Source organism: Gallus gallus, chromosome Z (genome assembly GCF_016699485.2).
Source record: "Gallus gallus isolate bGalGal1 chromosome Z, bGalGal1.mat.broiler.GRCg7b, whole genome shotgun sequence".
NCBI classification, from domain to species: Eukaryota; Metazoa; Chordata; class Aves; order Galliformes; family Phasianidae; genus Gallus; species Gallus gallus.
Genome location: NC_052572.1, coordinates 12,897,406 through 12,921,520, shown reverse-complemented (window position 1 = coordinate 12,921,520; position 24,115 = coordinate 12,897,406). Strand labels below are relative to the sequence as shown.

The 24,115-nt window shown below is 40.3% G+C and overlaps 1 protein-coding gene across 14 annotated transcripts; it reads left to right on the top strand.

Annotated features, from left to right (window-relative positions):
- The first annotated feature begins 267 nt into the window (after positions 1-267).
- DAB2 (DAB adaptor protein 2) lies at positions 268-24,115 on the top strand. Of its 14 annotated transcripts, XM_015277538.4 has the most exons (20): positions 268-4,227; positions 4,562-6,478; positions 7,119-7,188; positions 7,920-8,034; positions 8,775-8,842; positions 9,875-9,961; positions 12,021-12,193; positions 13,295-13,434; positions 14,201-14,299; positions 14,424-14,555; positions 15,947-16,033; positions 16,243-16,266; positions 16,488-16,535; positions 16,707-16,769; positions 17,774-18,409; positions 19,245-19,398; positions 19,921-20,436; positions 20,969-21,060; positions 21,809-21,873; positions 22,663-24,115. In XM_015277538.4, the coding sequence occupies exons 7-19, from the start codon at positions 12,097-12,099 to the stop codon at positions 21,866-21,868; spliced, it is 2,148 nt and encodes a 715-aa protein (XP_015133024.2). In that variant the 5' UTR covers positions 268-4,227; positions 4,562-6,478; positions 7,119-7,188; positions 7,920-8,034; positions 8,775-8,842; positions 9,875-9,961; positions 12,021-12,096; the 3' UTR covers positions 21,869-21,873; positions 22,663-24,115. The 14 variants fall into 14 exon arrangements, with proteins under 14 accessions (XP_015133024.2, XP_040512487.1, XP_046761566.1 ...); XM_040656553.2 differs by lacking the exon at positions 4,562-6,478 and having other exon boundaries at positions 268-318; XM_046905610.1 differs by having other exon boundaries at positions 268-6,466.

The window sequence follows — 24,115 nt, the reverse complement described above, 5'->3', positions numbered from 1 at the left end:
GTCTACCCGCTGACCGTGGCTGGGCTGGACCTCCCTCGGCAGCGGCAGGGGCCGGAGCGGCGGCTCGCAAGGAGTTAATCTTGTGAGCACCGACACGTTGAGGGGGAGTAGCCAAGACCGAGCAGCAAAAACATCATAGCACATTCCTGGGTAGTGCTCAGCTGCCAGCATCTGATTAAAACCATATCTCTCGCTGTGAGTGGCTAACTAATCCGAAGGCGAGAGTGCCACTGAATATTTAACCGGGCTCTCGCTCCCCGTCAGGCTGCCAGCTGCGGTTCTCCTCGGATCATGCACGGAGCGGCACGGATCTAGCTTGTAAGCAGCTTTGCGAGCCGGGACTCGGCTCTTGCAAGTCTCCGGGAGGGGCTATAACCAGAGAGGGAGGGCGATTTTTTTTTTTTTTCCTCTTTTCTTTTGCCTCTTTCCTCTTCGAGAACGTGGCAGAGGGAGCTTATAGCGGGGCTGCGGGGGTTGGCAGCCCCCTGCCGCGGGGTGGCAAAGCCGGGGGAGGAGGGTGCTCTCTCACCGGTGCCGTCCGCGTCTCCCTGCGGGGCCGCCGGCGTCGGGCCGCGCTCCGGCCACAGCAGAGGAGAAGGCGGCGCGGGGTGGAGGGCGCTGAGAGCCGCGGGGGCTGCAGGGCGCACTGCTGTCCGCGTACCGTGGGCTGGAAGCCGTCTGCATCCTGCCCCGGGCTGCAGCAGAGCCGGCTCCCTGAGGAAGCCGGAGCCGAAAGCCAAATAAACATGCGTTTTTACTTCTGTTTGTCGGGGGAGGAAGGGGTGAAGATGTGAAAACTATATGAAACTTTGTGTTTATATGCATACATCACAGAGGTGAAAGAATCTTCTAGCAGCAGAGAGAAGGGTTACAATGTAGGGAAGCAGGGGTAGGCTTTCTGTTTTTATTTTAGATGGAGCATCCTTGCTGAGCGCTCCTCTGTCTGCTGGTGAATCTCAGGATGATACTTCCATTTGTGGTAAATGGATATAGTTAAGGATTTCTAGGGCTAACTGAAGTAAGAACACTCTCTTGTCAGGAAAACTAACTTCTCAGCTGGTGAAGCTTTCAGCCCCAGTGGTCATCACATGATGACACTTTGAGTGCTGTTATGTGGTAGTGCCTGCGATCCAGCAGTAAGATCAGCACAGTTGGACTTCTCTGTAGCAGAGCTTTTACTTCTCAGCTGAGTTGAGGGTGGTTACTTGAGCGCTTACTAGGGAAGCATGTCAATCCATTGTTAAGGTAGGATTAGCTTCACTTTATTTAGGTTTTTATTTGGGGGTGTGAGAGGAGGTTGAGGGTTGAAGAGAGAGGGACTGGAGAGGAATCATCTTCATCTTAATAAAGTTACTTCGCCTTAGAAGGTTACATTTTTGCCCTGAGTATTTCATAATTTCCATGAAAATTCTATTCAAAATAGACTGGGTCTGAGAGCTTGCGGGCTTTAAGATTTGGTCATTGTATGCAGGAATGAGCACTGATATGCTTAGGGATGGGAACTCCTTTGTAGATAGGCAACTCAGATTAAATTAATTACAAAGTTATACATTCCAGTTGGTTGTGAAGATTGATTAGGCACTAGTAAGTTGAAAAAATTGATGTGGTGTCTGATAGTGACCTGTGATGCAGTTAGAAGCTGCTATGAAGGTCTACTAACGCTGTGTCAGGTGATGATAGAAGAGAGTGAGACTCTGGGTGGCTAAACAGGAGCAATTCAGAATCCAAATGCGTGCTTCTCAGCTGAGAAGAGGATTGTTTGAGGGAGTCAAGAAGCATGCCTGTTTAAAGAATCACTGCAGTGACATCCAACATGAATGGCCCTTGGGGCACAGTTAGGCTTCCAGAATGCCCTGAGTGAGTTGAGGATGTGGTCAAGTCTAAAGCAGAAGCTTCTGTTAATAGAAACTCACTGAAGTTTTCATGTGGGGGAGGAAAATTGTTGTGAGTTCTAAATGAATGTCAGGTGAGCCATCAAAGCAGAAGCTTCACTAGCAAACCTTATGACTGACAGTACAGGAAAACTCAGACTAAAGTGGGTTGAATGTTAGGTGCTGTGAGTCTTAGATGAGATGCTTCCACTATGCAGAATCTACTAGGGCCTTCTGTGCTTCTGTCTGTAGACAGAAGACTGGAAGAACGACAAGTTTTACTGTACAAGTCCTGTAGCTTGTGATACTCCTTCTCATCTACTGTGCTCTTACTTCAAACAAAGCTATTGGCTGAGAATCAGCAGTTGTGCTCAACACTATCACTTGGAAGGATGGGCCAAATGCCAAAAATCTGGCATCACTTTCCTCTTGTGAAGGTAGGTTATCCATTCTAACATGTGCCTTCGCTGTGTTTCTATCTACATCTGCAGAACACAGCCTACTTTCTCAATGAAAGAACATGACTTGACAAAGTTCCTGCATAACTCAATTACTGGACAGAATGGCCCAGTAGGTGCTACGGTTGCTTAGCACCTTTACTTCATGAGTAGATAGGAACAAAGCACTCTAACATGTGAACAATATATGCAAAAGGTACAAGAAGTGCTCTTGGATTTGTGGGAAAACAGCTGTATTTTGTGTCAGAATGTGGGGAAACAAACAGCTGGTATTCAGACAGGATGTTTAAAATAAAAACTGCTTGTGATGTTAAGTAAATAGAAGTGCATAATATACTGTGATTACTGAGTACTATTGCCAGACCCACAGATCTCTCTCTTGTTGATGGTCTTCTCTCTTTATGAACTTTACACTGCTAGTACACTTGTGTGACCTACCAGGTTAACCCAGTTCTTGGGAGTGCTAGTGAACTTCATATAACAAGTCTAGCACAAAGCAAGCACTTCCGAAGTATGAATCTTCTAGGACAAGAAGGGACACATTCAACACCCGAGAGAGACATCTTACTCTGGAAATAGTACTGGTAAACTGAATCCTGCTTGCAATCCACTTTTGATCAAAAGTGATGAGATAGCATGAAAGTACCTCATAAACTGCAAGGATTTTTTGAGGAAAAACTTAGCTCTTGCATGAAGATTAAGGGATTAGTAGTAGAAATAAGACTCTTCCCCTGCCGTGTGGGGTGGACAGGGAAATGTTAAGAGGTTTTAAGCTTCTTCTGTGTAACACAACCAAACATAAGCCACTGCTCCCCTGCCTCAGCCTGGACTCTGTAGAAAAAAATCAGAGTTGTTTGAAGGATCAAATAGAATAAAGTGTCAAAGCAGTGTAACTTTCAAAACAAACTGACTTTAGGGACCCAGTTTTGAGGCTGTATCTGGGTACAAGGGTCTTAGGGTTATAAAGAAGCTGGATAAAGTATAGTGGAAGGCCTACTCAGTAAACAAGATGTACCAGTTCAAACAGGATTAAGCTGTTTATAAAGCTGGGCAGCTGAGTACTGAACAAAGCATCGTCTCCTGTCTAACTCTTGTTGGCCTGGGTTGATGAGGGCATAGATCATTCCAGCTTCACATTTACTGGAAGGACGTGCCTTGCATGTGCTATGGAGTATTTGAGAGTGAAGTGCCTCTGCTGAAATGCCCTGCAGACCTTCACTCCCAACTATATCCATGTGTATTTTTTCCTAAAAGCTTCTAAGTTTCATAGCTGGTGCATGTTGCCTTAAATCTCAAAGCTCAGACATTCTGGGGCCAGTTAAGGGCAGACTTTTGGCCTTGGAGCTGAATTTCCTGCTGTTTTGTCAGTTCATATTGCATTCTTAGGCAATAAGATGAGAAGTAAAATACCTTATGAGGATTATGTCTTGAAGAGAACAACTAGGTTAGATAGCCAGGTTAATAGATCTTTAACCTGTCATTGAGAAGGCTTCACAACAGGGTACTTGAGGATCGTGCTCTTTAGAAAAGTGTATGGAAAGCTTAATGCTGATGCATCTCATAACCACAAGTCTCCTCCTACAAGGAGCCTGTGATACCTCTCCTATGTCTTAAAATGCTTAGGATTGAGACTACAATCCAAGAAGGGTCAGGACAAGTAGGGAACATACAGGTTGAAGTATTAACACTACATCCTTTGTCCATCCTGCAGGTTAACTTCTGTGCTTACACTAAACAGGGTAATTGGTTCTTTAAACAAGGGCACAAATGTTGCTATGAGGAAAAAAACTAGTTTTCTAGAAGCTTGAATAGCAGATCTGTCTATAAACAGCTGCTAGCCTGGCTAACAGAAGATAGACTCCAGATCAGGATGGGAGGCTTGCCCTTCAGCTCCTCTGGTGAGTGGGGGACACATCTGTAATCTGATACCAAGACCCTCTTAGGGATGGAAAGCTAAATGGGATCTGAGTGGGATTACTGGAGTCTGGATTTAGGAGTAATGTAGTAAAGTTCCCTGCAGAAGGAATGAGACTGCTGCAGGAGAGCTGGTCTTCATAAAGTGCCAGCAGGATCATCAGTCTTCCAGTGACAGATCAAGAACATAATTTGTGTCTGTTACAGGAATCTTGTGACCAGTGACTACTGCTCTGAACTATGCAACCAAAGGCTGGCAGAATCTAGTGGCTACATGGAAACCTCTTCAAATATTGATGATTTTTCCTTTTTTTTAAGGACAGGTTTCTGGCTGGTCATGGATGATCAGTTGGGTTTGGATCAGCACTGGATCAGTCTGGATAAGCAGACCACAATACTTGACACTGTGGTAATGACAATAGGGTGCTGAGCTGGGTGAGCTCAAAACAGTGCAGGAAAAATCCTGTTTCTCATGAAGATGTATTTGTGAACAGGTAGAGAACACTCACAGTTCAGTGTAGGCATGTAGAACATATGCAATCTCTCTCAGTACAGCTTGCACACACCCAAACTGCAAAGAGGGATAACTCTGCCAGCACTGGACAGTTAACAGCATGCAGCTGAAATAACCTATGATAACAACTTCAATATGTGTCAAGTTCCTGCTCTGAGGAAAGGGGTGAAAAGCACAGTTATTGGCAAGAGTTTTTTGCTATACAAACTAGAAGGAAGATCAGAAACAGTTCTCCTAGGCATGAGAGAGTTAGAAGCATGGCTGTAAGTTCTTTAGTTCCAACTCCAGTTGGCATCTGAGTAAACCCTAGCTGAGTTAATTAAGCAACCTGGAAGCAAAGCAATTGTTAATACATGCAGTGAGTCCCACCAAACAGTGCTGAAGGAAGACTGAGTGGTAGACACTGCAGATGTACAGCCTGAGTTTTCTCATTCTGTGGGTAGGCATGTGAGGTTTTCCTGAGCAGTGTCTAAGAGCAGTGAACTCAAACTCAGGAGCCACTGTCTTTAGGAGCTTCAGCACTTGGAACCAGATATGTAGGAGCAGCCTCTGAAGTGTGAAAGGATGTTGTCTTTCTGCAAGACTGGTGTGAAGAAATTTCACTTGGAAACTTTGTTGTGAGGTCTACAGGAGTAAGCAAGTAACATTCTTTAAGTACATATTTCTAGAATAAGTCTATGTTACCAGCTAAATAGGTCTCTAACAAAAAAAAAACCAAAAACATATTGGGTTATCTACCAGTTGCTTTCTAAGAGAAGGATTTAGACTTAAGAAGCTGAAGTTGTACTAAAACTGAAATGTTTTTTCAGTCTGCAGAATTAACTAGGAGGATGGTATGTTGAACATAGATGTTGGAAAGGCCGCTATGAAGATTTGTTTACTTTATTTCTAGAATAAATTGTAAATTCAGGCAGATAGGTAGGTATCTGGATGATACTGTTAGACACCTAAAGTTTCTGGCTGAAGAATAGTTGTCTGTCAGACTGACTGTGGCAGTGCTGGCTCCCCTTGTTTTGAGGTGAAGTCTTAGCAAATCAAATAACAAGTATTGCCCTCTACTTACTTCTAATGAAAGTGAGATTTTCTTCATAAGCTATTGTTAACTTGTATATTACTAAGTTCTTAACCAGGTACAGCTTGTTTAAACTTGCTGTGACTTCTCAGAGACCTCTGTTCTAACACACTTGCAATAGCTATATTGATTCCCATGATAAGTGGAGGAAAAATTCAAACTATAACTACTGTAGTGGCTGGGCTGAGAAGCTACTAGTCATCTCCTCAGCAGTGCTGTGCTTAGAACTGCAGCACTGTGACAAAAAGGAACAGTTGAACTGTATTAGTTGTATGCAGTGACCTGTTCAGTTCTAGCTTCAAAGTTGGTGATGTTCATTTGGCTGTAATTCCAGTGACTCAAGTGTGCAGCAAACACTTTCAGGAATGTAGTTTGAATTTCTACATTCTTGCTAAAAAGTCTTCAGTTTGGAGAAGGCTGATGCACTGATACAATGAGAACAGACTGTTCTGTACTTGTGATGAAATAGCAGTTGGTAAATAGACTGAAATGGTGAGACGCCTGGGTGGTGATTCACAGGCATGGTCCCGTACCAGCTGTGGTACATGCCAACATCTGAAGCTGACACCACTCACTAGAGCAGCAAGATCTGTCGTCTTTGCAGTGGATACTTGGGGGAATCAGCATTGTGAAGAAGGTATTCCATAAGGTATCCATTATTGCAGTACTGACTCTCCTTTCTCTCTTTCTCATTCTGAATATATATGAATAAGGCAGTTAGACTCTGAGACCTGTTCTACAGCATGCTTGCTCCTAAAGGGTACCTGTATTGGCAGAGGAAGCCTTTGGCATAGAGCTGTCTTAACCTCTGAAGAGTATTCATGCATCCTCTTCTAGGTGAGAGGACAGAACAGTACTGAGGGCTTATAGCAAGTTGCAGAGAAGTGGGGGCAGCTTCCTGAGTAAAATCCCGTTAACCTGGAAATATTCTCTCCAACGGATCAAGTGTGATTTAACTGATGCACTGACACCATGTATATGATCTGTTACCTACAAAGTAGGCTTCTAATTACCTACAGCCTAACAGAAGATGTACATTTTTTTTAATTTGGGAAGATGAGACCAATGGCTTCAGCCTTGCTATCAAGGAATTGTAGGAGAAACTATCAAGTGGGGTCATTACTAACATAGACCTTACTGACTGAGTGACTGACAATGTCGCTTGTCTGGCAGAATAGACCAGCATTGTGTCTTACAAGACTAACCACAGGGGCTGGGGTTAGACTTGGCAGCATAAGAGCTTGTATTTTGTCAACTCTCTGGCACATTATGCTGTTCTTGTGTTCCAGACATGGTATGAGTTGGAGAACAGTTCCCAGGCTGTCTATGAACTCTTTCCTACCACTTATCTTCAAGCAGGTACTTCTTATTTATTAGAGTGAACAGTGAATACTGGACAAATTTTTATATGTAGGTAGGGCTAGTATCTTTCCAATATGTTTGCCAATTTCTACAGTAATTCCTAACAGACTAATGTGACTGCTTAGTAGAGGAGACATAATAATGGTTGTAGTGTTTTGCTCAGAGCAAGCAGTTGGAATTTTCCATCTAAGACATAAAATCTTGTGTCATGTTGCAGAAGGTTTATTCAGGTTACATACACTGTCAGATGCTAGAACAATGCTTGCTTTCGTAAAGAAACAAAACAATTAAAATAGTATTTGATTTTTTTTATCAGAGCCATATAAATATCTGAATATCATGCTCTTTTTAAAATTTATTTATGTGTGCCTAGTGCTTTTGAGGGCTATGCTATATCAGGGCTATGTTGCAATGCTATACCATTGCAACAGAAACTAAGAGAAAACCAGGTAGTCATTTACACACTAAGAAGCTGTTAGATGCGAATGGTAGTGATACAGGGCCTTACATAAATGTACTGCTACAATGGTGGAATCCTGCTAGTTAAGGCTGTCCACTGTTGGTTCAAGTATCCGGCTTTAGGGCTTCAATCTAATGACTAGCAAGAGTCTCTGTTAGCCAGTAGTCTGTCTCAGTCTACAAAAGTGAGGTCTTGTAGCATGTTCACTCAAGTAGACAGCTTGGTTACCATCTCTTGGTTCTGTTCTGAAAACAATCTTTCTGTCAAGAGCTCAAACAGATATTTCTCAAGCTGCGTTGTACAGATCCTGATACAACCTTCTAACCGGAAGAACCTGGCTGACTCTTCACAATGCAGGGGAGGGGGAAACATGCCTTGAGAAGGTATGTTTAGCACTTGAACTACTGCTGTGCCTCTGGTTACTACTTCCTTCCTACAAGCTATGTTGCACTTGGCAGTAAAAGCTACTTTTATCCTCTCCTGGCCTCTGAGATTTTCATTTGAGGTTAATATTTACATGCAATAACTCTTAAATCTGAGTCATGTACTTGTAGTATCAAGGCACAAAGAAGGAACACAGGCTGTGAGAAGGAAGAAGTATTAGACTGCTTAACAGATGTTCAGTTTATCTGTCTTAGCTCTGACTTTTGCAGTGCTCTTAACTTCTGCTCAGATGTGTTTTTATTGATATTAAGGGAGTTATCTTTTTGTACTGGGGAAAAAAAAAAACAGCAACAAACAAAGAACAAGCAACTTGTCTGCTGGGAGAAGATTTTCTAGTTTTTAAATCCCATGACAGCCTGTAACAGTAATGAAGATTCTCAAGTCCTTAAGCAACAAGACAGGAAAAATTCCATATGTTGGAGGGTAGATACCATGTTGCTACTGCTCAAGTGAGAGGAATAGTTGAATAACATTTAGCTTTCCTTAAGAGATGCTGTCATAACAAAATTGTTAGGAATGTGCTTCAATTATTGCTAAAAAACGAGGTATTTCAAGGATGTTTGTCACTATCTCATTGTAGGAAGTTTCTTGAAGACACAATATAACTTGTGTTCTTGAAGAACATGATATAACTGAAGTCCCAAGACTGATTTATTTTATTTTTATTTTTTTTCCCCAGAGTAGATATGTGGGAAATCAAGAACAGTATTTGAATCAAGAGTTTCCTGGATTGAGATAGGCCTTGAGGTATGAGCTGTTATCTATGCATGAAGGGCTTGAAATAGTCATTCCTTAAAGTGTGACCAGTACTCTTCGCAGAATAATCCCTACAGGGAAGGAGTTAGGTACCAACAGTAGGAACCTTTAGAACTCCTTTTAGAGTAAATTGGAAAAAAATATGGTATCTTCTGATGCAGATTATAATATAATAGCAGAGCAGGTAATTAAGCTGTGGCGATAGCAAGAAATTTATCTACATCGAAATTTCAGGACATCACTTAACAATCTGCAGACTAGGTCCCGAGGGGGTGATCTTGCTCTTCATAACCCTAGTAGAACTGAAGGTATGACTGTCCTCACATGAAAGGACTTGTATTTACAACTCACTCACACTGCTGGTTGGCTTTCTTTATGGAGGTAGTCAGAACTGAAATGCAGTAGAATCTTGTTGTCTTATTCCTGCAGCCTGAGTAAGGGAATGCTAAGGGACTGAGCAAAAAGAAGCCTCCAAACAGGAGCAGAAAAAATGATTATAATGTTAGATTCCTGCATATGGACAAGTGCATATAAACAGTATGCAGACCTCACCAGCACTTTCCACTATGATAAGGCAAGTTTAAGTGTGAAGACCTTGCAGTTGAATGCAGCTTTAACTTTGTTCTAAAGCGCAGAACCAAAATTTAGTGGTATTGTGATTCTTTTACCAAAACCGAACTAGATTACTGCTAGTTCATTCTATTTACTGTTCTTCCCCTTCAGTGAGATTTTTTTATTAAATCCTGAGGGGACTAAGTGCTAGTTCTATAACTTAATGGTCAAATAGTTATTTAAAATGTGAATTTGTATGAAGACTGCACTCTTCTACCCACGCATTCTTAGTTTAGTGGCTAATTTCCTTGCTCCATTGGTAGTATTTCACAAGGACAGTTATCTTATTCATGTACTGTAATATCTCATCAGGTGAGATAAGCTGTGTCAGACTTCAGATGAGAGAGATTTTTGTCTGTGAACTGGCCAGAAAGGTCTCACTAATCTTCTCAAACTGAATTGTTAACACAGAGTGGCTGAGCACTTGCAGCTCCTCCTGTTCCTCCTGTGGAAGATCTCATATTTGTGTGTATTCCTGCCCATTTTCTTCCATCTCAGGTATTGGTGCTATATATCTCTATGCAATTCAGTGGTCTTGTTGTTGTAGGCTTGCAACAGATAGCTAATAACAGATGCATAACTAGACCCTAAAGATGAGAACTGCCTTTATGGAGTTCTGTTATTTTAGTGAGGTTCTGTTTGTGCATATTTGTTCCTTCCCAGGAAATTAACTTGTATTTGCCTCTTAAAGTGGGATTCAATTGGCTTTATTTCACTCGGTTAATGTGGTTTTCTTTTTTCTTTTTTTTTTTTTGGTGGTTTTCTGATTGGCACACCCCTTTTATTAGTTCTGCAAACATGCAAAATCCCTGTTCTATTGTAATAGTTTGCCCTTTGTCAGAATAGGCACAATAATAACGTTGCTTTCCTAAATCATGACTTGAAATACTGGCTTTTCCTATATCATCTACTTCTACTCAGTAACACCTGAAATTTTCACAATACCACCTGTTCACTTGACTTCAAGGTTACCTACCTGTGACCAATTAAGCTCCTTACAGAAGAGATCAGATAGAGCTGCCAGAGATTTTTCTCAAATTAGCAATATTATCTTAGCTGATTTACTTGAGCGAGGATAAATGCAACTCAGAAACCACCTGACAAGCAGATAGATTTAACCTTGCTTCTGTTAGCAGATAGTTCACTAGTGGTGTCCCTTCCGTCTAAATGGAAATGAAGGCCTTCAGGGTAACTTTTTTTCTTCTAAAGATCTAGGGATTTCTGTTCTTTCTAGATTAAGAATCAGTTAAGCATTGACATCCATGGCTCTGCTAGTTGCAGGCTGGATGAGTCAGTTCATAGTTATTGACTTAACAAACTGAGGGAAGAGGAGAAAGGTAGGAGTGAAAACAAAATTCTTAAAGTAACTTTTAAGTAATGGGTAAAGCATCAGCTAAAATAAGGCTAGTGGTGAATAGGCTATTGGGAATTACAGGCTTTTAAAGCAGAAGGTATGCAACTTTTTCCCCAGTTGTCTGGGGATGTAGAATATCTCAGATGGAGTGCTGCTTAACAGGTGGCTTGGTCTGTGGCTACCTCACTAGAAACAGAGGAAATTAGTAGTAGTGGAAGGCAGCGCAGCTATTTAATTATCAAGACAATGTTTTGGCTTCTCTTGTCACCCTAAAACTCATGCTATCTAAAGTCACTATTATACCTCATACTCAGGGCAATTTTAGTAGCTGGATATGATTGACTATTTGACTATTGACTGATTAACTATCCATACTTTTGTGGCTGGGTACGGGTGATCTTCAGAAATACAACATGTGTGCCTTTATTTAGTGATTGTTACTCAGTATTTCTGCTGTTTGGGAACAAAATAAGGTGACTGCCGGTGATGGTGCATATTTTGCTGGGGTTTTTGTATGTTTTATGAGTTTCCTCTCTGAGGCTAGAAAGGTATCATGGTATGGAGTTGAGAGAAACGATGGACTAACACAGCTTAACTTCTGGAGTTTTTTTTTTTTGTGAGGAGGGGGGAAGTAAAACAGGTTGTTTGATTACTCTTTAGGCAAGGTTGTGGTGGTTTTCTGGTTTTGTCTTTCTTCTGATACAGTCTTGCAGCCTAAGGAATTCACTGGCTTTAATTTCTTGAGTGTTTTAACTTCAGACGTTGACTATTATAGGAACATGAATAAGATCTAACAGCTTTTTTTTTTTTTTACTTTTCTGTTGGTATCTTCACGAGTGTTTGAAAACAGGCCCTAGCAAATACTTCTCACATGGTCTCTTGCCCTACTACAGAGATGATTGTTGCCGTGAAGAGTACAACAAATATCTAAGGTTCTAAAAATAGCTTTAAAAGTTAAACTACAGGTTGACATACTATAACAGGCTGTTGCAAGTACAGCCTGCAGATGTATGTCAGTATGATATACTGATTGGGTATTACTGGGGGAAAGGGGTCGTCACCTAGTTGCCATAACTTCATGCTCTCTGAAGAGCAGCCTGAGATGAACAGGTGAGATGACACTTCTAGTCAGGAGTCCTGTTTCATTAATTCAGCAGAACAAAACTGGACTAACAGGTCTAATGGGAATATTTCTTCTTTAAGGTAAAATATTATGCCTGCCTACTGATTGTTACTTGGATTTCAAACTACAGCAAGCATAGTTGACAACTGTCTCATCATGTCTACGGAAGCTGAAACTACTTCTACTGTCAACAGCCAGCCAGAGCACCAGGCTCCACCTAAAGCACAAACTTCAAAGAAAGAAAAAAAGAAAGGTAAGAAATATCTACTTAGTGAACCTCTACTCAGTCTCCTTAATTTTTTCTTGCATTTTCCTAAAGCTATGACTGCTTTTACTGCACAGCTGAAATAACTCTGAGGTTTCAATTTGATTGGGAAGAGTGAGTAAATAAGCTAGGGAAATAACTCTAATCAGAAGGGAAGGTTCTAGTTAGAAAGCTTTTGATAGCTCTGTTCTAAAGCTTTCAGTTCTTCTTGTCAGAATCAGCAAATAAATCATTGGAAGCTTGGTGAAATATAAGTGTTCTGAGAAGGTTAAACAGCTGAGGAACATCCAGGAACGTGAACTCAATTATTTTTTTCCCTCCAGGGATGGAATGACATGCTAGATATAGATTCAGATTTTACCCCAAATAACCTAGAAAACACCATTCATTAGAATAATTGTCAGTCAACAGGATTTTAGACAAATTTGGTTATGTAAATATATATCATACAGAGATACATACTCAGAAGTATACACACTGAATGTCTGGAGCATGCAGAAGAAAATGAAGATGTTCTGAGAAGTAATGGGAACAACAGGAATAGTAAATGCAGCTGAAATATCAAGAGGTTACAGGGATATGTGTGCTAGTACCTCCTACAGAGATGAAGATGCTGATACAAAATTTTATCATGGGTACTAGCAGATCCTTAGAGACCAAGAAAAGTTCTGATTAGACCACAACTGGCAGCTAACATCTGAAAGTCTTTCTGAACGAACACCCAGTATAGCCATAGGAAGTACCGGTTTTGCTTAGAGGTGGTGTTTAGCTCTCATATCTAGTTGGATGTTACCTACAAACAAACCTGTTGGGATTTTTCTGAAACCCCCAGATGTTAAGCATGAGACCTAACTCTCTGAGTAGAATCTTACAGATTCTGTACGAGCAGCATGATCTTACAGGATCCTTGCAGATCCTTGCAGAACTACCTTGCAGAGTATACAGCACTGGAAGGGCTAAGTTTGTTAGTCCATTATAATCAACAGTTTTTAAAAGCAAAAATGTACCATATTAGTACTTATTTAAAATAATATTTCTAAAGCCACAACATAAATATTTCTCTTCTAAAACAAATCTTTCTGTCTCTAGGGCCAGAAAAGACAGATGAATCTCTCCTGGCCAGATTCAAAGGGGATGGTGTAAGATACAAAGCTAAATTGATTGGCATTGATGATGTGCCAGAAGCAAGAGGAGACAAAATGAGTCAGGATTCAATGATGAAGTTGAAGGTAAGATTTTGAGTTGGCATGCAAGCAGTATGTTTTGTTTGGCCTTCAGAAGGTGCATCAAATGACTTTGTCACGGTTTCAAATATTGCTTAGTGGGAACATCTAGCATGATGTTTATTGCTTCATGGAAGATGCTTTTGAAGCTGTAACTCAGGCTACCATTCTCCATGCAATTAAACATAATTAATTGTTTCTCTTTCTTGGGAACACTCCATTTATCAATCTCTTGTTATCAGTCATCCTAGATTCCAAAGTATTAAGTTGATTACAAGTAGTTAACTTAGGTTTTGGATGGGGAAGAGGGAGATTTTTTTCTTCTTTAGGGTAAGACTGCAAAGCCCAAGCTGCTATTCTGTAGCTCTGGTAACACCAAAAGACACAGATAAACCAAAGGGTAAATGTGACCCTGCAGCAATGAAGATAACCTCTTCTGGAGAGCAGAACCCTCACATTAGCTCCCGTCAGACCAGTATATCTGAGGTGGCCTGGTAAGGATGCTGTTACTGCACTGGTCCCTTAAACCAAGGTAAAAACTTTAAAGCTCCTAAAAATTTACAGATGAAGTACAATCTAGTTCTGAAATGCTTGACTAGGCTTCATGTGTTACGTTGGAAGAGAAATATGGCTTAAAATTTAACACTGCTTAGGAATAACTAGATAGTGCTAATACAGTCACAGCTATGAGCTCATGAGAAATGCTAAGGAAACAAGCTAAAGCTCAATCAAGTGGAAGTCTCATCAGTATTATGACATTCATCTTCTTCAGGGAATGGCAGTGGCAGCTCGTTCCCAGGGTCAACATAAGCAGAGGATCTGGGTGAACATCTCCCTCTCTGGTATCAAGATCATAGATGAGAAAACTGGGGTAAGAAATGACTCACTGTCTTATTTTGACTCTTAAATCAAGTGATGGGTTGGATTTAGATGAATCTAAACTAAGTCCCTTAATGATATCTTGCAATTTGGACTTCATTTCTTTCTAATTCCAGGTCATAGAGCATGAGCACCCAGTAACCAAAATCTCTTTCATTGCTCGGGATGTAACAGATAATCGTGCTTTTGGCTATATTTGTGGAGGAGAAGGCCAGCACCAGTTTTTTGCCATAAAAACAGCACAGCAGGTATTGATTACAGGTCCTTTTCCACATTCTATAAGTAATGTATTGTCTAAACACTTACTGAAACATCTGATAAGGATGTCTTATTGATCAGTGAGGTGTAGAGAAACATCAGCACTGATGGACTGGTATAACTCCTGAAGAAGAATGGTAGGAAATTACTATCATCAGTGGTTTTGGTTTTATTCCATTCTGTCATCCAGAATAAGTATTCAAGTACCTTCACATATTACTGTTGTTTAACCTTTCATTCACCATGGAAGACATTAGTGAGATGAACAGAGCCATTATCATGGGCTTTCCTGTACAGTGGTATGTTGCTGTCAGTGAGAATATTCTTGAGTCAAACATCCATAGGTTCGCTTAATTAGTAGGAAAGAGAGAATAACAGAATTGCACTAGCTTTCGTTATGCATTGTCTTGAACAGCAGTAAAAACTAACTTACACAACTGTAGCAGTATTTCTGGGACAAATGAATGGCATAACTTGTCCTAGAGTTGCTTCTTCTGAAAGGAGTTCTAATTTTTCTGTAATGGGCTTGTAGAAATTCAGTGTGCAGAGTATGTCTCTGTGAAGAGAAACTGTGTATGGGCAGTATTAGATACAAGCTACTTAGGAAGGTGAACAATATTCAGTATTAATTCTAAAACACCTGGACTCATGCTAGATTTCATGCATGAAAAAAACAGATTTTTCTGCCTAAGCCAGAGGTAGTGTCTGAGCAGCACTTGTTCTGGTTTACACTGACTCAGATGCAATATGCCTCAAGCAAAATTTTCTAGTCAGTGTAGCTTAATAGCTTAACCTGCTAACACTTCAACAACCTCTTCAAATATTTTTGTTAATGCTCTGTTTGGAGTCACCCATTCTTGTTCACAAAATGCAGTACCTTTCTAATTTACACTGAACATCCATCCAGATGCAGATGTCACCACTAAATGTTATGTGGTGTCTGTTCCACACACACTTGATTGATCCTATTAAGATAAATATAATACTAAAGAAGCTTTCTCCAAGTTCATTGTTGGAGTTGGTACATTGTTATCTTATCATGAAGATACCAGGGCTTCAATACACTGTACGTTTCTGAGGAAATGTTTAGGACTTGCCATGTACTTATGAAATCATGATTTTTAGTACAACCCTCCCCCCCCCCCCCCCGCTTTAACATAGACACTGTCAGTTACCCCAGGGAGTTAAACCATTCTGGGCTGATGGTATGCGTAAGAAAGCTTATGAAGAGACCAGAAGACCAGACAGTCTTTGAAGTCTTGCTTTCCTGGTATCTCAACTGTACTATTGCATCACTTAGGAAAGTTTGACTTGCAGTTTCCTGGACTTCTACTGAAGCTAAAAGCAAAGTAATTTGTAGTCTAAATATGTTCTTTTTCAGGCTGAGCCTCTAGTTGTTGATCTTAAGGACCTCTTCCAACTGATATATAACATGAAGAAGAAGGAAGAAGAAGAAGACAAGAAAAAGGCAAGTAAAATTACAGAAGCTGCAACAGTCTGCATAGAGTAAAGTTTGCTTTAGGTCTGGGCTTGTAGACCACTGTGAGACTTGGCACTATTGGTTGGCAGTTGTGCCAGCAGCTTCATTTGTAGACTTAGGAGGTAAGCTAACTAAAGCCTCTTGCTTTGGATATTCTACCTGACATGTATATACTAGAACCTTTTTTTCTTCTTTAGAGTGAAGAAGCAAATAAGACTCAGGTAAGTCACTCTAACTTATCCTCACCTGATCAGGTATTCTGCTGTGGTAGAACTAGTTCTGTCTTTCTTTATACTGCTAGCATGGGGACAAATGTGTCTACAGAACTAACAGTAGTGATCTCCCATACTTTTTCTTTTATATAATTTGTTCATTCCAGCTTGTAAGTTCATTGCTTAAGGCAGGTTTTATTATCACTGACACTGTTGTCCATCTGTTCCAGAATGGTAGTGAGGCCCTAGCTGCTGGTCAAGCTGACAAACTGAAACTGGTAGGTTAAATTTTAGAGCTTTATCCTGATGTCATTAAAGTTCATAGAAGACTATCTCCATGTCATACAGGAAATGCAAGTTTTATAGATGTTCAGTAGATATGTGTAATACTTAGATTTTGCTTTTGCAACAATTCTGACACCAGTTCTTTCAATACTTTTGGCTTCAAGGGAGTTGACCAGATGGACTTGTTTGGGGATATGTCAACACCTCCTGATCTGAGCAGTCCCTCAGTAAGTAGACTCCAGCTTTACTTATCTCTTATCTTTACTTCTATGTTTGAGAGTAAACTTTGTCTGAGTAGTAACATCTATTTTGTTCTGGTTTAACAGAAGCCTCATCCTAGTTATAGCAATATGTTTGAAACTTACAGCTATGATAGTAGGAACATTATTTAATAGGCTGGCTAATATTCTTATCCAGCAGTATTCAATGAAGTCTGTGTGACATAGATACTATATGCTCCTATGTTGTTAGCCATAGGCCTTATAAATATGTACTAGCAGCATATGCCTGTGCTGTAGGAGCAAGATAGAAACTCAGTTAACAGCCTTTAAAGTTGAAGCTTATTTTATGGATGAGTAAGTAAGTTCCAAGTGGACACCTAGCTATTACAGATGTAAACTAGGTCCATAAAATAGGGCCTACCTTCATGGAAGTATGCATCTATCTTGTAACAACTCATTGTGACTTCAAAATTGTACTAGTTTGCTCTTGCACAAAAAGCTACTAGCAGTCATGCAACAATTGGTGTTGCAATAATGTCAACGGAGCTAGTGACTAGGTCATACCCTTCTGCCACCTGCTTTGGTGGATAGTGTGTTAGCCTTCTCCACCTGCAGATTGCTTTCTAATCTTATTTCAAAGCTGAGACTGCAACCTCTAAGGCAATGTGATTTCACAATTGTTTTAAAAAAGGAGTAAAACCCAAGCTGTCACTGGAGTCAAGCACACCTAGGTATAATCATTGCTAATGACTAAAACTTCCAGTAAAATAAGTTCACTTAAATCTTGAAACAGGGGCTTTCAACAGTGAATTTTTGGAAGCTGAGATTTTATTACAGCTATCAGATTTATAAAATGGTACCTTAGTGTGACCTCAATGTGACATTGAATATGTATTAGTATGATGTGCTGGATACCAGATCTCTCCTTTTCTAGAAGTTTTCCTTAAGCCTGTGTACTTTTCAGTAGGTCATACAGAAAACTAACTTTACTTTTCTTTCTGAACAAATAGGAAGCTAAAGAGATTCTCTTAGTGGATCTAAACTCAGAAATTGAGACCAAACAGACTTTTACAAAAGAGGATCTCTTCTTGAATGGCATCACACCTTCTCTTCCACAACCAAAGCCACGACCACCCTTCTTGCCAGAGAGTTCTTTCTCTACCAATCTCAACTTCTTTCCCACACCTAATCCAGACCCTTTCAGTGATGATCCTTTTGCACAGCCAGACCAATCCGCACCACCTTCATTTGATTCTCTAAAATCTGCTGATCAGAAGAAGGAAAATCTGAGTACCTTGACATCGGTGGGTAATGGTGCTTCAAATGGTGATGTTGACTACTTTGGTAAACAGTTTGACCAGATATCTAATAGAGTTGGCAAACGAGAAGCACTAACAAGCCAGTGGCCATTTGACAGTAAGCCACCCACAGCAAGAACTCCAAATGGGGTACCAGAGAGAGAACAGAATGGCTTTCTTAAAGTCCCATCAAACCTCTTTGTGGAAGATCCTTCCAAAGGAGTAATTCTGCAAAATGGAGTAAAGCTGGATTCTGAAAGCAATATCCAGCTCTTGTCACATGAATCTATAACAATTAGCCCACCACCACAGAGTAACAAGCCAGGAAGAGGAAGGAGGTCTGTCAAGGTGAACAATGTTCAAGTAATTAATGGTGATATGCATGCTTTTACTTAGAGAAGCTGGGTAAAGGAAGCTTTTCTTTCTTCATACTGTGTAACTGACTAAAGAGCTTCACAGCATATCTCTTCCACCTGCCATGCTTACTCTAACCTCTCTGCAGCCATGGTAAATCCTAACACTCGTGAATGCTCCATAGTAGCTATGATTACTAAACGTTTGTTCTTTTCCTTAATGCTGCCGTACTTCTGTAAAGGTCTGGTAAGTATACTGCTCTGAAATATTGATGCCAGGTAAAATGCCAGTAGCTGTTATGACAGCTATGATAGATACACATCAGCCAGTGGCTTCTTAACAATGAGATACCAATCCTAGTTTACAGAAGTTGATGTGGCTTCACAGTACCTGCCTACTGAGGGCAATCTCAATGACTTGCCTGGTCATACACAGGGTGGCTCTGGGTTAATCTCTTGCAGTCAAACAATGCAGAACTCAGTTGATGACCTTGACGTAACTTCAGGGTCATTACAGTCTGGGCAGGAGTATTTATATGTGAGGATAAGAGGAATCTCATAATGATAACAAGTAATTCAGTTACTCTAGAAGTCTTAATCTTCTGCTGTTGACCTGGATCTACTATATATTATATACAGTACCAAGCTCATCAGTAGGCATAAACTGGTGAAGTTTGAATCACTTATACAGAGTACCTTTAGAATATGACAAAGCTTCATGCTCTGCTGCAGCTAAAATAACAGCTTGTAGCTCCAGGCTAAAACTTCTTAATCATGTTGCTTTATATTCTGCCATGCCATTTCACAACAACTTTTTTTTTTCTTTCTAGACTGCATCAAATGACTTGTTTAGCTCGGACTTTTTTGCACCAACTACAGAGAACGTTGGCTTAAACTCATCCGTACAGACAGGACTGGTGCAAACTAATCGACTGGACCTCTTCAAAACCAATCCTACCACAGCCCCTCCATTGGCTGGCCTAGGTTAGTTCACAACAGATATCTTAGATTGGAATAAGAGCTTGAATTTAAACCCACCATGGATGTTCTTATTACCTTTTTACTTAATGTGCAGTGTTTAATCCATGTGCTGTCTGTCATAAACTATTAAATTCTGTGAATTAGGGACATAAATGCTGCATCTTCAACTAGAACAGGGCTTTTTGCTTAAACTTTGACAACAGCTCCAGGTTGTTCCAGAATGCTAACGTGTGCCACATCTTGAGAAGCCAGGGTACCACTGCTGCAGGACCTTAGTAACTACTTACACAGAAATAACTATCAACTTCAGTTCTGTTCTTTAAGGACTGAGATGAAGTGGACGAAAATATACTTACTCCTTTCTCATCTGCTCTCTCCCTTCCCCAGTTAACATTACCTTAAAATCAACAGATTTTTACAAGCAGCACATGAAGAATGCCTTTCTGGTATCAACAATGGAATTGGTACACTCATTCTTGATTTTCAAATCACTGAAGCGCTGTGTAACAACTGTGTTCCCCACAGGTGGTATGCCATCACCATGGAGTACAGAGATACCTGCCTTCACCCAGGCCACATCTGTCTTTCCTGGGTCTATGATGCGTACCCAGTCTCCAGGATTTACTCAACAACTTACCTTTGGCACTCAAGCAGTGCCAAGCTGGAGCCAGCCTGGATCTTTTGGTCCAACAGTATCTCAGTCCTCTGGTCTCTGGGCACAGCCAGCACAAGTTCCACCTGCTCCATGGGTACAGCCATCCAGTGCTGTAAATCCCTTCCAGAGTAGTGTGTTTGCACCTTCAACGCTACCTGCTCAAACACAGTCTGTACTGCCCCCTGTGTCAACAACAAGCCCACCTCAGCCACCACCCAGAACTGCACCTCAAAAGGAGCTTTCCAAGAAAGAGAGTGATGCTTTTATTGCTCTGGATCCGCTTGGTGATAGAGAGATGAAGGATGTTAAGGAAATGTTCAAAGATTTCCAGCTGACAAAGCCACCTGCAGTACCAGCAAGGAGAGGAGAGCAGCAAAGTCTTTCAGGTGCCTCCAGAGCTTTAAGCAATTGTTTTATTAGTAAAGTACCCATTCCTCAAGATAGTACAGGTCACAGTGATGTGAAAGTTAGCAAACTGTCCACCAGAAAGACCAGTAAAATCTTTCTTGTATTTGAATATCTGCTCAAGTAACATGATTGCTGATCATGTCTTATCTAATACCTACAATTATACTGATTGTTTTATTTACTTTAAAGTTCTTAAGCAGAGGATTGAAGGACTGTTTCCCCTAATAGAATTACATAGGCCATTGTCAGTGGCCAAACACTGATGCATCTACTGCCTAGACTGGACTGAGGTAGACTAGGTCTGGGCAGTATTAGAAGACCCAACTAGCGTATGTGCACGGAGGAATAGGCAGGAGAAAAAACTGAGGTCATGCAAAGCAATTTGTATGCTTTTTGATTTTGTTTGTTTTTTTTTAATGTCTAATTGGATGAGCTTTAAGGTCTGTATGCTGATAGGGCTTAGTACAGGTAAGACCTGTTTAGTGATATAGCAGTGTCTCCTCTTCCTAGAACCACTGAAGCCTGTTCCCAGACAAAGTGCACTACCAATTGACGGCCTGTTTGAAAGTCAACCTAAACCAGACCTTTTCAGTGTCTCCTCTGTAAGTAATAGATGTTTTCTTTATGCCTATTACTGCACTCCTCCCCCTCCTCCCCCAACAGAATATTTGTGTTAATACAGTAGTTTTAGAGGCCATGGAAGAAAACTTCTTACATATTTGATCTAAAAAGCACTTGTTGCAAGAAGGCTAACAGAGCATTTTTCCGTTTGGCTTAAGTCCATAACCAGTGCCCCAAGCAAGTACTTTGTTTCTATATGAGGGGAGTTTCTACAAAGGACTGTAAAGTAAAGGAGGTGAAGTGGAAGACTTCTGCAGCTATGCTTACTTCTCTGCAGAGTAGACAGAACAGTGTTGACTGTGCAGGTCTTTTGCTGAACAAATGGGAGAATCCCATGTCCAGTATCCTCCTGGGGGAGGAAGTGGCCTAACCACATTACTCCGTTTGGGACATGACACTTGGAGTCCCTGGTGGGAAAACCTGGATCACCTCCAGAATGCTGACTTGAAATATCTAACACTTATCTAATCAGATTTCATCAAGAATACACTAACTGGGCTCCAAATACACATGGCTTTTCTAAAGGATACCTTACCTCAAACTAATGTGAGTACTAACACAGCTTTAGATCTCCTTTTACATTCCTTAAAGCAAGGCAACTAATACCTGTTTAGCTCATGCTCTTCAGTATTCTTTCCAGGAGTTTGGAATCAAAACCAGCTGAAATAACCATGAAGAATAAAACCTGGAAAATCTTAATGACTTAAGATTTATTACTTTTCTTGGCAGGAATCTCAGAAACAACCTTCTTGCCCATTTGGTGGTCATTCTGGCAACCCTTTTGTGTAGACCAGGTAATATTTATTCTATAGAGACAAACTACTTCATGATCTGAAACTGTTTTCAACTAGCTCATTGCCAACAGTTTTCCTGAATCAACTACACTGGCTTAACTTTATTGCTCCTCTGAAGTACTGCTTGCTGTACTCTAGAAGTGTTCTTCTAAGGACCTCTGCTTAGAGCTGTATGTGTTGTCTGCCTAAGCCTAACTAGTGTCACTCCTTAGCAATAAAGATTCTGTTTCTCCATGGTCTTAAATCTCAAAGCCATAATTTCCTTTTCTTGAGGAAAGTTAATGAATGTGCCAAGTCTGTGGTGCATGTTTTCAGGAGAATGTTAGCAGAAAGCCCAATGCAGCTCTCTGAAGTTTAATTTCTGAAATATTATTGGATTATAACCTGGGTAAATTAAAGTGATAACAAGCTAAGAGCTTTTATGAGATCTCTTATAATGGGAAACAAATTAATTCATGATCAATTCATCATCTATTCTCTTTTATCAATGACGAAAGAACATGAACTGTCAGATGTGTGGCAGAGGAATAGATTTGCTAATTTAAATCATGGAAACATTAAGGTTAGGAAACACCTCTAAGATAATCTAGTCTAAATGTGAGCCCACTAAACTGTATCCCTAAGTGCCACATATGCATATTTCCCAAATCTACTCATGAAGTACTGTCTGTCTTCTAACAGAAGACAAATATTGTTATTTATTGCTTTACCTTTGCTCCTGGTGTCTATAAGATAGTTCAAACTATGAAGCTATAACTTCAAGTCATCCTAACCTTAAACTCTTTTCAGTATACTAGGCATAACCAGGAAAGGACAAATGGAACAACTGGACCTCTTTTCAACAACAAATTTCTACTTATTTCATTTTTGTCTGCCACTCTTGTTGCCGTTCCATGATGTGTCATCTAAAACACGTCCAGGTGGATTGAAACACAAACACTGAAGAACATGCTGTGAAGATAGTAATTCAGGGCAAATGGAAACTTAGACTCAACTTGGAGACCCAAACTCAAATTGGTGGATGTTAATTTTCCTTTAGGCTTTACAGTCACTTGTGGAAGAACTTAGCAACACTAAGTCATGTGTTTTATAAAATGCAGTCATCTCAATTTCTCTTTATTGTAGCACTTACTGTCCTGAAACATGGGAATTGAATGTATCTAGGGAAGAAATGCTGCCTTAACATAAGGGAATTGAATTAGTAGCTAGACTCCACACTTCAAACAACTAGGTCAGTTGTTGTATGTTTACACAATATCAGCCAGTTGTAAAGTTATGTGGATATTACATGCTTCTAATTGGTGAATGAACATGTGACTCAGTCTCTAAGCCATAAAGATTGTATGGAACTGGGGGGTGGGGGGGCAACATATCCAATACAGTTGTTCACTTAACTGATGGTAAAAGTAGCATCCTACCATAAACATATAATAAAGGGACTAACTGTAGGGTCTTCAACAGAGCTGCTGGGGTCCTGAGCAGTAGGGGTCTACTGTAGGGTCAAATAAGCTGAAACACTTCTTGAAGGACACTGAGGTAGTCATGGACACTAACTGTTGTATTGGTGCTAATATAGCCATTTCAGGGAGGGAAATCTATAAAGATTACCCTTCTTTATCAAGGTGGCTTGGCAGACAAATGAAACAAGCAGATAGGTCAGACATGGTGTAGTATGACACTATTCCATTGTGTTAGAAAGCAAAAAGACAATCGTTGCTTCACTCTATGCCTTGCTTCCTCGTGAACAGATGTACCATCTCTGTGCCACTAATGTGAGGCATAATCTCTTAAACAGTGCCTTTTCCAAAAAAAACAAAAAAAAAAAAAAACAAAAAAAAACCTCTTTACTAACAGACCTTTAAATCAGAAATCAGTCAGATGTTACAACTAGTTGTAACGCTTTGTCAATGGGGATAGCTGATATCTGAGTGGTTTTTTTTTTCTGTTAATACTAAGTATAAACTTGAAATAGTATTGTTAAATCAAATGCCTAAGCAGTTGCTGAACTGAAGATCTAAGAAAATCAACTTGAAGAAAGCCTTAGTACTCAATTCAGCAGGTCATGCAATTATATAAACCTTTCTTGCACTTTCTGTAATGCAAAAAAAGCTATGAATTTAAATATTTGTCTCAAACTGGAAATGTAGAAACTTCTGGATATTACACTGCTATATAAAACTGTAGTATCTCAAGTGATGTTACCTAATGACATTAAAAAAAAGCAACTCTCATAGCAAACAAA

Bases quoted from the DNA above. Each gene is read 5' to 3' on its own strand.
- DAB2 (XM_015277537.4), top strand. From the start codon at position 12,097: ATGTCTACGGAAGCTGAAACTACTTCTACTGTCAACAGCCAGCCAGAG. The intron at 16,267-16,487 runs GTAAGTCACTCT...CATCTGTTCCAG, and splicing joins AAGAAGCAAATAAGACTCAG to AATGGTAGTGAGGCCCTAGC. The intron at 16,536-16,706 runs GTAGGTTAAATT...TTTGGCTTCAAG, and splicing joins AAGCTGACAAACTGAAACTG to GGAGTTGACCAGATGGACTT.